General features: G+C 54.0%; 1 protein-coding gene across 1 annotated transcript in view; it reads right to left on the reverse strand.

The window, feature by feature from the left end:
- Positions 1 to 685: 685 nt before the first annotated feature.
- ELAVL1 (ELAV like RNA binding protein 1) overlaps positions 686 to 15,199 on the reverse strand; it is a 37,796-nt gene continuing 23,282 nt past the window's right edge. The window contains exons 4-6 of the mRNA XM_040629426.1: positions 10,119 to 10,272; positions 5,028 to 5,253; positions 686 to 2,262 (exon numbers count right to left, since the gene is read on the reverse strand). Coding sequence (XP_040485360.1) covers positions 1,938 to 2,262; positions 5,028 to 5,253; positions 10,119 to 10,272 — 705 coding nt within the window. The 3' untranslated portion in view covers positions 686 to 1,937. The remainder of the gene's footprint in view (positions 2,263 to 5,027; positions 5,254 to 10,118; positions 10,273 to 15,199) is intronic.

A 15,199-nucleotide genomic window follows, 5' to 3' on the forward strand; every position in this document is an offset into this window, starting at 1 on the left:
CTCCATGGCATGTGGCCAACTCATGAGAAGGCCTCAAGGTATGAACTTGGCCCCTTCTGTGGGAAAACAGCATGACAACATCTCAAGTTGGGGAGGATAACGCAAGCAGCTGGCAGCCCCTCAACGAGGTCTGAGGGCAACGGGGCTGGGACAGGCAGCCGCAAATGGTCTGGGGGGCTTCTCAGAACACCGAACTGCTCTGGAGAAGGCTGTGCCCAATTTTTTTTTTTTTCCACTTAAATAAATAAATAAATAGGTAGGTAGGTAGATAAATAGATAAATAATACCACAATTCCATGATATCGATCAACTAAAACTGCCTATTGTTATGTGTTTTAGTCTTAATGTCAAGGCTAAAAACTGCTGGTACTAAGTTCTCCTGTTTTTGATTCTCTCTAAACACTAGATATTTATAAAAGTCAGATCACACTCCTGAGGAGTTGCCGGAGGTCTGGCCCTGCCACTTCTCAGGCTCTCTCTCTCTCAGACTCTCCCTACTGGCTCCCCCGTTTTAAAAACGCCATCTGTGACTGCACACTCCTACGTCACAGACCTGTAAATGCTTTGTCTCGAGGCAAGTCTTTGTTTCTTAAGATCTTTTATAAATCCTCCCTGAATGCTGGCCGTCTGGACCTTACCTAGCCAAAAAGAAAGAAAAGGTAAAATAAAAAACAAAACAAAATTCGAGCAAAACAAAATCAAATTTAATGGTCTTAAATGCAAAAGTAAAAACAAACAAAAAACACAAAAAAGCAAAAGAAAATTAACAGAACAGAACAACCCAAAATGTCAAGGCAGTTATGAAGAGAACTTGGGAGGGTTAATCTTTAAAACTACAAATCAAAGGTTTTTTTTTTTGTTTTTTGTTTTTTTTTTTTGTTAATAGATAACTGGCAAGAAGTAAGTACTTTTCTGCTGAGTGTTCATACGAAAGCAAAGTTTCAAAACAAAATCCGACTAAAATAGAAACAAGTCTAGCGCTCACGAGAAGGGATGCGAGAAATACAATGCTCAAATGTTTCTGTGTTCTTAAAATATAGAGAGATCTTAGGCATTCGAGCTGTGTGAACTGCTCTTGGAAAGTGGAGAAATGATTGGGAACACCAGTGCCCGGTGTGCGGGGCACCGTGCATGCAATGTGTGCACAGAAATTCGGGATGTCAGAGGAGCAGCACGTCTTCAGGCGCGCCTGGAGTTAGGTCTGACTCTGGAATATACTGGAGTTTCCCTGAAACTCTTTGGTCCGTTCCCATTGGCGCCTGGGCTTATGAAACCTGTGCGTGTCCTTCTCTGGAGGGCCCAGCGCAGCCCGGCGTACGGCCCCCCTCCCCGGTGGCAGCCCCCCGTCGGATGGCCCGCTGCCACTGCCGGGCCCGCTGCAGAGCCCCGGGGCTGAGTGAGCAGGAGGTGGCAATGGCACCTGCTGGGGAAAGCAATTTCCTGTCAACCAAAGCAGAAATCGCTTAAAATGTTGAAGCGGTTGAGAAAACGCACACTCAGCATCTGTCTAACATCTTTAGTTTGAAAACTAAAACTAAAAGGTCATGTCTTTTTTTTTTTTTTTTTTTTTTTTTTTTATCCAGTTTGTGGAGACACCGAATGAAACGAGTGTTAGACAGTCTTAGAAGTTAAAGCATGCTTCAGGTTCACCACCGTCCCGAGGGACTGGTTAGTCAATGCAGTCTACTTAGATTTCTGTTTAATATATATTTTAAAGGAAATAACTTAAGAAACTTAAATTGGTCTAACATTGTGGGATTTCAAACATTTGAACATGTCGGTTGCATCCCAGAGTATAAAAACCTTTTCACTTCTCATTTAGACTAAGACAAACACTTGTGAAAATTGGCGCAAAATGAGTTGTACACTAACAAAAAAGTTTCAACTTCTTCACTCTTAATTATCTATTCCGTACAAAAAAAAAAAGCATGAGCGAGTTATTTGTGGGACTTGTTGGTTTTGAAGGAAACCTGTAAGATTTTGTCCCCCAGGCGGTAGCCGTTCAGACTTGCTATGGCCATGGCGGCTTCTTCATAGTTTGTCATGGTCACAAAGCCAAAGCCTTTGCACTTGTTGGTGTTGAAGTCGCGAATCACTTTCACATTGGTGACTGCCCCAAAGGGGCCAAACATCTGCCAGAGGATCCCCTCATCGGCGTCCTGCCCGAGGTTGTAGATGAAGATGCACCAGCCCGAAGACGCGTTGCCCGGGACATTGACACCAGAAAGCCCACTCATGTGATCTACACCCATAGGGGAGAACCTAGCAAACAGAGAGCACAGCATGCAGGTCAAGGTCATGCGGGCTGGTGCGCCGACGCAGGGGTGGGGGCACGGCTCGGGCAAGGCTGGCACACCCCCATCAGTCACAAACGGGAATTCAATATGGGGGGGGGGAGTGCTCCCTGCTTTGCAGAGAGCTGACCCTGAGGAGAGACACTTGTCGCCTGCAAAGGGTCAGAGCCTCAACCAACTTCCCTCAGAGTGATGGCCTGTTGGTGACCAGCTGCTCCCTTTAGCCCTTCCATTGCTGGGGGGTGGGGGGTCCTATTTAGTCATTCCCAGGCTTCCCACATTTAAACGATGGAAGCTTCTCCACATCCTCCTAGGTGTTGTTATACCCTCAGATTTCCCTAGAGGAAACTCACTCTTCAGACCCTATGTCTCCGTATGTACGTACGTACGTGTTTGGCCAGTGGGGGGGGGGGGGTTTTCTCCCCCCACCCAAATTTTGTACCCTGCCCTCATCTTGACTGCCCCTGTCAGCGGGGTCCCAGGTGAGCACACCCCTGTGAAGGGCCAATGCAGGGCACAGGCAATTCCTTCCCACAGCTCCAGGCAACTTTCCACTGCTGGCTCACAGCATCCCAGAAGGGCCAGAGGCCCAAGCGATGGTGGTGAACTGCAAGGCCACCAAGCTGTACCAAAAATGCAGGACCCTTTCCAAAGCAATGCTTTCAGTTGCATAAAAAAATAAGCCAATAAGCCTTCTACAAGCGTGTGGCCATGGCAACAGGGTTAAGGGAGATGATATAATTGTTGCTGAAGCCACATGGTCCTCTAAAGGTTTCAGAAAAATGGACTTCGGGTCGGTTTAAGAATATCCGAGTGTGATACAGCACCTGTGGGGCCACGCTGCGCAAGAAGTATGACCTGCTCTAAAATAAAATTGGGCTTTGAGCTGTGGCGCTGACCCAGGTGTGAGCAGGTGCCTTCAAGGGCCATTCAACAGATTCATTCTTTTGACAGACATGAGACAAGAGTGACGGCTCCCCAGGTGCAGCCTGCTTATCCAGAGATTCTTTTCAATGCGGGTTTGGAAGAATCAAGATACGTGACTGGCCGTGGGTCCGAATCTGCGAAAGTACTTGTAAACATCCCACACCAGGATGCCTGAGTTGGTTAAATGACTCAGGCGGCTTGTTAATGGACTTAACTCTGTCTGGAACAGTGACCACAATGTCACTGAAGCAGGGGTGGGAAAAGGCACCCTTGTTATCTGTGTGATAGTAAGCCAAGCTGGTTTTCAACGAAAACTGGAAAGACGTTCTGACTTTTAATGGACCTCGTTTCCCCCCTCAGTTTTGTGGGAATTCAAACATGGGCCCGAGTTATGATAGTTAACCTGAATCTTCATGTACCTGTTGTAAAAGTAACCTGAGGCCTTATTTCACGGATTCGCATTCCTATTAATCAGCATTAATTGGTTTTTCTCCTGCTCATTGGAGCTGGTTTCTTTCATCCTGACCACCACAAAACCCACCTTCCAATTCTTCTCTCTGATGATACAAAGGAGACCTGAATCTTCCTTTACTTGGGGGCTTTTCCTGCTGTGAGAAGTGACTGCGAACTCCCTCCTCCACTGGGATTCTCTTCCTCTTACTTACTGAGTCTGCCTTCTGGTGGCGGGTCTTCCCTCCCACCTCCCCGGCCACCCTTGCTGCCCTCTGGCTCTTCTCGCTGTGAACCTCTCTGGTTGTCGAGACCCCTTTCCTGCCTGGCCAGCAGTTTTGGCTGTTCTGGTCCCTTTCTTCGCTGTCCTTGTTCCTGTGCCCAAAGCCCCTTCTGCACCCTTCCCCGGCTGGCTGATTACCAGGAAGCCGCTGCCTGCCACCGTCCATGCGTCCCACCTGACGAGCAGCGACACAGACTGTGTTCGCTGACCTTCACAAATGGACTGAACTCACTTCCGCCCCAAGACACTTCCCCTGCCTTTGTCCTTAAACTAGAAAAGCCAACGAGGGAAGGCCAGCTTTGGAACCTGAGCTGAGTTGAAAACTCTGCATTACTAGGTGCTGAAAATAATACCTTCCCAAATGGCCTCTGCGCAGCCCAGCAGGGTTTTACCCAACCTCACTGTTTAAAACGAGGATGGGAAACCTGCGAAGTCGCAAAGAAAAAGGTCCCTAACCTACCTGAGATAAACCCTCATGCCACTGCTTTAGGCTTCAACAAAAACAAAACCAAGGGGCCCGTCCATCAGGACTGCCGCTACTTATGAGGCAAGACACACCCGACTTGGGAGCCCAAGCCGCTGACTCTCATTGCCTGTTCTACTAGACCCTGGCAAATGGAGTCACTTTCGATCGGGAAAGATGAAGGAATGTCGGAAAACCGTTCACCTCCAGGACGGGGCTTTTAACCAGGAGCATGTGATTATTTAGAGATCCAAACGAACCCACGGGGAGGTGGATGAGCCAGGGCTACCTGCACACCGGGGTGGGCGGGTGGTGGGACAGCCTGAGGCTGCATCTTCCCGCTCTTACACTCACAGCCCCGCTCGGCTCACCAGACACCGTCCCCTGGAGCGCTGTGCACTCTCCCCTCCCCGGGGCTGGCTGCAGATGGAACCACCTTTCTGGTTCCACTTGTGACGAGACTCGGATGGAAACCAACCATCCTTCCACACGGATACCTTCTGATGGAGGTGGGGGCATGGGGACGTGCAATGACTCCGACCAGCCTCACGGGCCCAGTCGGCCTCGGGGGGCAGAGCTGGGTTGGTGAGAGTGCCGCCTCCCGACCCACCTGAATCTCTGCGCCTGGTGGTGAACGGGGCCTCCGAACCGTCTGGCAGGCGAGTGGTACAGCTGGGAGAGCAGCGCCACATTTTTGTTCTGGTTGGGGTTGGCTGCAAACTTCACTGTAATGGGCTCGGAGGAACCTGGGGGTTTATGACCATTGAAACTGGTAATTGCCTCTTCTGCCTCCGAACGTTTGTCAAACCGGATAAACGCAACCCCTCTGGACAAACCTTTTTAACAAACCAACAGAAACGGAGTTAGGGGGGAAAAGGCAACGATTTTTAAAACTGAAAAGCAAAAGTCAAGTCAGTCAGTCTGCTGTGCTTCAAATCGGACACTACCTTCGTGAGGTAAACAAAAATTAAACCTATATAGGGAAATGGATGAATGAATTTAAAAGAACATTGACCGATAAAAGATTAAGGTTTCAGACTTCTGAGTTGAAGCAGCAGCTACAGTCTCAGGGCCGAACGACATCCTGCTGACAGAACTCCCAGACAGACACTCAAACCTCTCTCTTAAAACAAGCCCTGTCAGAAGAGACGCCACCCTCCATGACTCCTTCGGCGCCAGGTGCCTGTGGCAGCGCAGGGGTGCGGCCATGCCAAGCAGTGGGCAGGCAGGTGTGCGGTCGACAAGGTCGGGACTGAGGGACTCTCCCTGAGCTCCGGAGCCCCACCGCCTGCCTGGCCGGCAGGTCCCGGGAGCAGCCACTGCAAACAAGGAGCGATGGTGGGTCCTGCAGGTCGGCCAGGCCTTTGCAGGCTGTCGCCTTCCCAGCTGGCCTGACAGAGTCCCTGGCTGCTCAGCCTTCTCCGTCATCCCCAAAGGACACGGAGTCCTAGTAAACAAGCCTCACCCCTCAGCCCTTTCCTCCTGCCCTCACCTCATTCCCCTTTTAGATGTTCCATTCTAAGGTCCCTGCCTCGGGCCCACTCCACACCCATCCTGTTCCTGCGTGGGAAGGCCCAGGGCCCCGTCACGGCCTCCAGCTGCCTCGGGAAGGCACTGTCTCTTGCTACCTAGACTGAGCCACCTGAAGTCAAGCCTTGGGTCCGTCCCTGCTGTAACCCAATCTCTCTTGACAGAGCAAGAATGTGGATCGGGACCAGACTGCCTGAGATCCAAGGCCCAACTACTGAACGTGGCGGATGGTCTGGCGTGAGTGTGAGACCTAGCAAACAGGGCAGAAGAGGGCTCAGCCATGCTCCACCCCAATCCGTCTACATTCTAGGCCTGGGAGGAATGAGAACTGTCCCTTGCAGAACCTGACAAACGGGGTGGGGCTGGGGTGAGGGAATGTGGAGCCGTGGAAGAGGACCGGCTCCTTCTCTGGGGAGAAGAAAAAGGGGGTCAAGTGTGAAGGTCAAAGTGCAATGGAGAGAGGGCAGCCAAGGGCCAGTCTGAGTGTGACATCATAGCAGGAGTCACGGATGTGTCCTGGGGTGGTGGTGGTGGGGGGGGGACGTGGTAGACAGCCCTATTCCAGACACTCTCGTCTCGACTGCCAGTCACAGCCTGTCTGAAGTCGCATTTTCTTTTCCAGACAAAGGCCTTCAGCACTCAGCGAATGACAATTATTAAAGCAGGACAGCCCAGGTCTTGGGCCACCAGCTATGTGAGCACACCAGATGTTCCCCAGGCAGCTCACTTCCCGCACCTTTCCTTAGCCCTTCCCACAGAGCCCCACCAACTGCCCCATGACGGGCACAGGGTGTGGGTCTCCCCAGCTGATCCAAAGGCCACAGAGGGGCACAGAGAGACTCAGGCATGCCAGGTGGGATGCTAAAGTGACAAGTGTCACTGTGGGGCACAGATGCCCACTCTGGGCTTAGAATCCCATGCCTGGCCCTGACTCGGATGCACCACTTGGGCCCCATTTGAGCAACCAGACAGCAGCCAGGGACCCTTGGGCCAAGGATTCTTTGTTTACAACTGTAACATACCGTGGACACTCCACGGTGAGTCTGAAAGCACATACCTCAGCTTTCCCAACCAGGAAACTCCCCCTCCTGGTGTCCCCCCAACACAGCACCCTGGGAGACCATGCAGCTGCTCCTAGTGGCCTCAAGGCTGCCTCCACCTTGGCTCCATGATTGTTGAAATATAAATTTAAAACTTACATAGCCAGAGACACCGGATTAGTGAGAACAGACCCAGCAATTCACACGTGTACCAAGAAAATTCTAGAGTCTGCGCTCATTTTCCAATTTCAGTTCAGAAGGAACACCTAAAACTACACACTCAACATACACTGTTTTTATTTACTCTTAACAGCACGAACGACAGCTTTGACAGACGGACACCTGGACGGATATTCAACTTTAGGCAAACATAACCGACAGCTGTAGCTGGCTGGCCCCTGCAGAAAGCCGCCTTCAGGGAGCCAGCTCTGTTCTACGGATAAGGACCTTGCCATCAAGCAGAGAGTGAGTGTGTATGCAGGTGTGGTTTCCCTGTTCAGTTTTGTAAAATGACTCTCAAATAGAAACTGCCCAAGTGAAATGAAGAGAACCCAAGAAAGACAAAGTTAGCTTAAGGGAAAACACGTTCACTGAACGATCTGATGAATGTACACCCTTTGAAGGGGCCCGTGGTGGTTTTTTCCTCTAGTGTTTTCAGAATCAAGAGCGGAGATCAATGAATGGCACGATTTCCAGCTAAGTAAACTATAAAGTTCACAATTAAACTTGGTAAGAAGGCAAAGAAAATTTAAAAATTAAGTTCTGTCAACGAAGAAGGTTAGGCTTTCTTGAGAGCCGCCCCTGCCTTCCACGCTACAAGGCACATGACAGGGAGGCCAACTGGACACGCAAACCTGCCAACCACGCTGTTCTCTGCCCTCGCCCCTCGGTGCTCCATGGGTCCCGGCAGAAAAGCCCTCCTGGGTGGCCCCCTCTGAAGCAAAGGAGGGGGGCCTATAGTACTGGGGGCTCACCTTTCTAACTCTCCAATTCAACTCCCTAGACTAGGGCAGGGCTGTGCACAGGGGGCACCTGGGACCCCCTCACGGCTGCCTTCCCTCCACCCTTCACAAGGATTCTGGAGACAGTCCCCTCCTCTGAAGCGGCGAGGCTGGTGGGATGCCTGAAAGAGAGTGACGCTCCCATGGGTGCCACACTGAATTCACGGCCGAGCCTGGAGCCCTCCAATCCTGAGGTGCCACCCCCCCACTCTAAGAGACAGCAGCGTTATAGAGGGAAAGGAGACAAAATGCCCCACAAAGGGTTGAGGGGAACGTTTGTAGACGTGACCTCTCTCAGGGTGGCGGGAGCCCCTGGGGAAAGCTGGGTGGCTGGGGCAGGGGTGTTCTTGGAGAGAGCCAGCTCTACTCTGGTCATGCTGGGCTGGACGGAGATGAGCACACGCAAAGCAGGACATGTGGCATGAGGAAAAGGAGGGCCACGGAAGCAGAATGTGGGCCAGCATGGCCACGCCACCCAGGTCCCCAGGCAGCCCACACAGGTGGGGATGGGGATAATCATGCGCACTGACCAGCCAACTGGATTGTCTCTCTCAACTGGCACTTGAAGGTAAGTAAAGGGAGCTTTAGGGACCACAGGAAACTGTCCTGGTGCAGATCAGGAGGGTTGATACCGAGTAAATGGGATCCTTATCCCACCCCATCCCATCCCCACTCCAGGGCAAAGGTGCAGCACAGAGGCCATGGTGTGGTTGTTGTCCCTCCAGCATAGCCTGGCGTCAGAGCAGGGCTATGCACCACGCATGGGGCTACCCAGAGCTCCTGTGAAATGTCAGCGAGCTGCAGCTGTGGACCGCGCTCCAGAAGGCCCTCCTCCCCACCCCACCCCCGCCCCTGGGCCCGGGGGACTCGAGCTGTCCACGCCTCTCCAGGCCAGGCCTCAGCCCAGCTCTGCAGCCTAGGCAGCAGGGCCAGCACATGCGGAGCCGAGCTTCCACAGGGGGTGGGGGAAGGGAGGGCAGGTGGCAAGGCCACCTAGCCCAAAGCACACAGCTCAGGGGGACACAGGAAAATGTGTGTGGACCTCCACGCCCGCCTGTCACAGGCCAAGAAGGCCCAGCCTGCCCGCTCTCTGGGATCTGCTCTGCAACCTCCTGGGCGCTCTGGTCTCTTGGAAGGGAGGTCACCTCAGAGTTATGACTTCCTGTAACCAAACTACCCAGAGTTTGCTTTAATACCACAGCCAAGGGGGTGGTGAGCAGACTGTGCTGGAAGAACATGAAAATCAACCGCGGAGAATTCCAATGGCTTCGTTGAGCTCCATGAGCAACACTTCCCAGTGTGTCAGCAGGTTCCCATTCGTGGTGGGAACAGAACTGAGAGACCTAAAGCAGGCGCAGCCCAAGCTCACTGCTCCCCACACAGAGCCATGCACAGGGCTGGGCAGTGGACGTCCTGAACCCAGTCTCTAGGCCGCACGCTCAGCACTGGCACCAGCCTCCTACACGGAGCTGCTCCGAGGGGCGGGTGCGCCCTCAGCTCAGCTGTGCCTGACTGCCTGCTGCAAAGCCCAGAGCCCAAACTGCTAAGCTCCTGGGCTGAGATGACCTAAGAGGGGCTGGTGAAGGGGCCAGGATCATCAGGGAGGGGAATTTAATGCCCTGAGCTCTTTGAGCTTTGAATGTGCTACCCGAGGCGGGAGGGCATCCAAATCATGGAGACTGGAGACCGGCTCCTCAGAAACAGCCACCCTGTGGCTTCGGGCCAGTGACAAGTGGGGACTCTGGATCATGAGTGAAGACTGTCCCACACGGCACACCACGTGCCTGCCAGAAGAGCAGTAGTGAATGGTGGACCGGCCGCCTTCCCCACCCAGCGGCCTTCCCCACCCATTCACAAGCCACGCCAGGACATCTGGGTGCTTGAGGGAAGGTGCCCAGGATCTCTCGGTGTTTTCACCATAACACGCTGGCCTAACACAGGGGCAACTTTACCACCATTTTTACCTCCCCGGCCTCGTAAAACAAAAGCCAAGGTCTTCTCATTCGGATTCTATCCTCCCTGATGGAATAACTACTCTGCCACTGAAATCCAAGCAGAGGTCTGTCTTCCTGCAAACTCTGGCCCCGCCTAGAGGAAAACCTCAGCCCACACCCGGGCCACCCACTGTACCTGTGGTCTGATCCACAAGGACCCGGGAGTTGATGATTCGCCCGAACCGAGAGAACATGTCCTCCACGTCCTTCTGGGTCATGGTCCGCGGCAGCCCACTGATGTACAGGTTGGCGTCTTTGATGACCTCTGAGCTCGGGCGAGCATACGACACCTTAAAAACAAAACCGCTTTCTGGGGTTAGGGCAGGTGTGTGGCCAAAGCACTGGGGGAGGGGGTTACCTTTTCAGGCACGAAAGCCACCCTTCTGGTGAGAAACCATGCCATCACTCTGCTCACCTGGTGAGCAGCTCACCTGGGCCGAGCATCGAGCCTGACACCCCCTAGCATTCTCGCGCTTGGACTTTACACCCCACGGTGAAGCAGACACATTCCAAGTTCTCAAAGCCAGGAGACTGAGGGCCTACGGCTGGCGGCAGACAGGGCCACAACTCCACCCCAGCTGTCCCTTCTCCTTCCGTGGCCTCAGCCCCCTCTGACAGTGAGCAGGCTGCGGACAGGACCCAGTGCTGCCTGTGAGGAGCCCAAAGGGCAGTGGCTCAGGAGCTGGGCACTGCCAGGAGGACGACACCCACCTACCCACAGGCAAACTTGCTACCGGAGCCCACAGGGGACCCAGAGCTGCTGGGGGAGCCTGCAGTCCAACACTTGAATGTTTGATATTAAATGACTCCATGCTTTTTGGGCCTTTTTTTTGTACAACTGAAGAAAGCCTGCAAGGAGCTTCTGCAGCGGCTTAGATAAAATAGTATGTGTGTGCACTTGAGCGGGGAGGCTTCCAGGGCTGACAGCAAGACGGGCCTTCGTGCTTTCCCAGGTCAGGGCCATGGCTGTGGCTGGCCAGAAGGAGGGATGGGACTGAGGCCCACCCCTGCTGGGAAGGAGCAGCTGGGACAGGGCCCCTCCGTCTGCAAAGGGGAGGCCTGAAGGGAAGGGACTCGATCACACCCAACAGAGTCAGGATGGAGTTAGGAGGCTGGGAAAAGAGGAGGAGACAGGGAAGGGGGCTCCGGAAGGTTGGGGGACTCGGACCTATGCCAAATAATATGCTGAGGGTCACAAAGCTGAGAAGACAAGGAACCTGAAGCCATAACCCAGGAGCAGACACAATCTCTCAGGTGTCACTGGGCAGCACGAGGCCACAAACAACAAGTGTGTTCTCACCAGAATGCTCAGGCCTGCCAGGAGGGGCACAAGTGTGGTTCCTCATGCCAAGCACACACGCATCCCTTCATTCATGTGCTTGCTGACTCCGAACCCAAGTCACGCCCTAAGAGGGACGACAGACACAACCTTTGCCAGCAGAGCAGAAAGCAGTCCAGCGGGCGATGGAGAAGGAAAGAGAAATTGTGTGTGTGGTCAGAGCCCAGCTTCCCCCCAGAGACGCCAAGGATCATGGAGGGTGGATGTCAGATTAGAGTGGAACAGAAGTGGCCCTGACTGGAAGGATGCCCCCAGGGCACCAGGTACTGTCAGGGGCTGGTGGCCTCCAAGCAAGTCGCGCTGCACAAGCCACACATTCCTGGAAGCTTCCCTGTGCTGTGTCCAGGCCCAAGGCACCTTGGTTAGGCCTATAGCACAGGAACGCTGTGGTCACTCAGTGATGCATCCAAGGCCTGGGGCAGACGTGGCATTGTCCACTGAGACAGAGGCCACCCTGGCATGCAGGGACTCCCCCAGCATCCTTCTCCACTGAGGCGGTGGCTGGCCAGTCCACTGGGGCTTGGTCACACTCTTTGACTTCCAAACAATGGTGTCAACGCTCTCCCACACATCTGGGCTTGAACTCTCCGGATGCGCGTCAACCAGTCTTGCCAGAGGCCGGACTTGACACAGGTTCTGTGCCGGGTCCACAGGGAGTGCCTCCCAGAACCGCCCCGTCTGGCCCTTCGTGGATTTGTCTGGATAGGGCTGCATTTGGGGTCTGCCCTCAGCTTTTAAAGAAGGACACGGTGGGAAAGAGCATCCCCAGACCAAGACCTTGGTGCTGGTGAAGCACCACGGAGGCCGGTACAGACTATGATTGTTCCCCGATGAAGTCCCACGGAGAAGATGCCTTTTACGGCCAAACGCGCTTTGACTCCTTCCAACAACAGGTTCTCCAAGGCCCATGACAACCACTGCGACTTTCCTTCTCTTCAACTACCGTCAAGTTCAGAGTCAGGTCAGCATCCAAGGAGACTGCACCAGAGCACCTGGCACCCAGCAGGCTCCATGCCACGAGGTCCAGAACCTGTCTCCCAAGCTCTCAGCATCACCAGCTCCTTCGCCCCAAGCAGGTCTCTCTCTGTCACGTTCTCCAGAAACCTTCCTATGAAGGGCTGAACTGCGTCCCCCAACGTATTCCTATGTTGCAGTCCTAACCCTCAGCACTGCAGAATGTGAAAGAGCACTGTCACAGATGTCATTCATGAAGATGAGGTCACACTGGTGCAGGATGGGCCTCAAATCCAATAACTGTGTACTCAGAAAAAAGGGGAGACGCACACAGGGAGAACGCCACGTGAAGATAAAGACAGACCTCCGGGTGAGGATTCCATGAGCCCACGAGCGCCAGAGATGGCCAGCGACCCCTAAACCAGGGGAGAGCCCGACAGATTCTCCCTCACAGCCTCGGAAGGAACCAACCTGCCCACACCTTGATCTTGGACTTACAGCCTCCAGAATCATGAGAACAAATTCCGGCTGTTTGACACCCTCCAACCACACAAACACCACTTGTGGTGCTTTGTTGTGGCAACCCTGAGAAACTACTCCACTTCCCTGACCACCTGGTTGGCCATGGAGCCCCTCCACCCACAAGCAGCGCCCAGCCCCCTTCCCCCCCGGTTAAGTTTCTCCACTGCATTCATCTTGACCTGGCATACCATATATCCTACTTATTTAACTGTGTAGAACACTCGAGGAGGGCAAACGTTTTGTGTTCGCTGTGGTATCACCAGCACCTAGAACAGATGCAGGTAGACAGCCAGCAGGCAGTGAGCGATCGCTGAATGAGTGGACAAAAGCAGTTGCTGTTATTACTAATAGTGCCTGCCTACCTGCACCGCCGTCTCCCGGGCTCTGCTCACGGCTAATCAAAGTGATACTGTCCCGGCTCCCGGTGTTTAGCTCCCACGCTGGGCCGGGGAAGCAGCCTGGCAGTGGTGTTAAATGCCCAGAGCCACAGCACCTGGTTCAAACCCTGGCTTTGCCCCTCTCTACCTCTGTGACCTTGCGAGACCTGTCACTACTCGAAACATCAGCTTCTTTAAGCCTAAATTGGGGATCATCTGTGGAGGGGATGACGGAGACAAGGTGTGGAAGGACCTGGCCCATTACAAGCCCTCGGCAGGTGCTGGCCCGGTGAATAACACAGGACTGGCACCTGCGCCACTCAGCCTGTCACCGCCACACACACCCCCTCACTGGGGTTGCGCGCGCTGCTGTTACAACAAGGCACAGGGGCGGGGCGACTCCTCTCTCCCTACTCAGATCAAGAAATGACATTAGAACCGAAGAGGATAGAGTGAACGCTGGTGAGGTCAAGGGCACATCTGGGTGGGCCGTGGGGTGTGGGAACTCAGAGGCTGGGGGACAGACAAGCCTTTGGAAAGGTCTGCCTTCATGGTGAGAAGTGGGGCTTCCACCGTGGGGATAACCTGCAATTCCCACAACGTCTTGGCCACTGAGTCTCCCCCAGTGCGGCTACCCTTGCCTTCTGTCCCACCACAAGCAGCACACTTTGGCCCTTGCAGATACCTCTGCCCAGGACCCCATGTCCCCACCCTGGCCCTCCCTACCCCTAACTCCTCGTCCCCCAGATCTCAACTCTGACTTTCTTGAGGGAACCTCTCTGGTGCTCCCTAAGTTGGGAGGTGGCCATCCCAGGTACAGTCAGGTAGTGGTCTTGGAATTAACAACCGTGTTAACAAGAGGGCTATCTGAGGGCAGCCGTGGGCCATGGAACCCAGGACCAAGCAGAGGACATGCCCCTAGAATGCACTTGTTGTATAACGATGAATTTTCTGCATCTGAATAACTGTCTGCTCTCCTGGCATCTGCAAACATTTTCTAAATGCAGGAGATAATTCCTAACAGACTGGGAGCTTTGGGCTGAGAATAAACAACCTGGAGCTGGCGGAGAGGAACCAAAGTCACCTGACATGTGGAAAGGCCGTAATAACATGGTTTCCTTCAGCAGCCCCCACGGGGGAAGGCACCTCTGGAGTCTGAGCTAGCCACAGGGATAAGTGGGCTGCGCTCCTGTCCTCAGGGAGCACACAACAGAGCCTATGTGCACTCAGGCCCAGGAAGTCTGCTGAGGAGTGTTTCCGTGGGTTTGAGGATGATTAAACCACTGCGCAATCCATATCACGACCAGTTCAACAGCAGACACGAACACCACCCTCCAAACTGAACATGCATTGCCAATGGCCAGACTGTAAGACTTCCCTAGCAGGCGGGAATACAGGCTCGCAGGCCGCCCCAAAGTGTGACTTGGGAGGCCCAAGCTCCAACCCTTGGAACCTTTATTACACAGGCACCCAACATGGTTCTGATGCTCAGGGAAGCCTGGGAAGCCCAGCCATGGTATAGGTCCCAAGAGTCACCCACATGAATCAGAGTGATGGGAGATGGGGTGGGAGGATCTGGCAGGTCCAAAGGCTCATAGAGGGCAGTCTCTCTCCAAATGGCTTCCTGTCGAGGGAGATAATGCAGGCAGGCACGGTGCCTGCCAGGCTGCTGCCGGAAGCTAGGTCAGAGGACCTGCCTGGGGCAGTGGGAGGACGCGTATTCTAAAGGAGGGCTCAGCAGGGAGTAAAGGTTGGGAACACAGAAAGTTAGTCCCGGATTGGGTCTGGAGCTGCCCAGGATCACAGGAGCCTGCAGACAGAGACTTGGGGATGGGGATGGGGAGGAGGCAGGGCTCCGGGCTGAGAAAAGGAGGGGGTGGTGAGAGCAGTCTGAGAAGAACACGAAGCCATCCTGTGAGGCCTGGAGGACTTGCCAACTCATCCCAGGAAACTGCCACAGCCCTTGAATTGGGAGTGACTGTGGTGACGTTCTGCCTGAGTCCCCCCCCCCCCCCCCCCCCCCCC

Source organism: Ursus maritimus, unplaced genomic scaffold (genome assembly GCF_017311325.1).
Source record: "Ursus maritimus isolate PB19 unplaced genomic scaffold, ASM1731132v1 scaffold_14, whole genome shotgun sequence".
Taxonomy (NCBI): domain Eukaryota; kingdom Metazoa; phylum Chordata; class Mammalia; order Carnivora; family Ursidae; genus Ursus; species Ursus maritimus.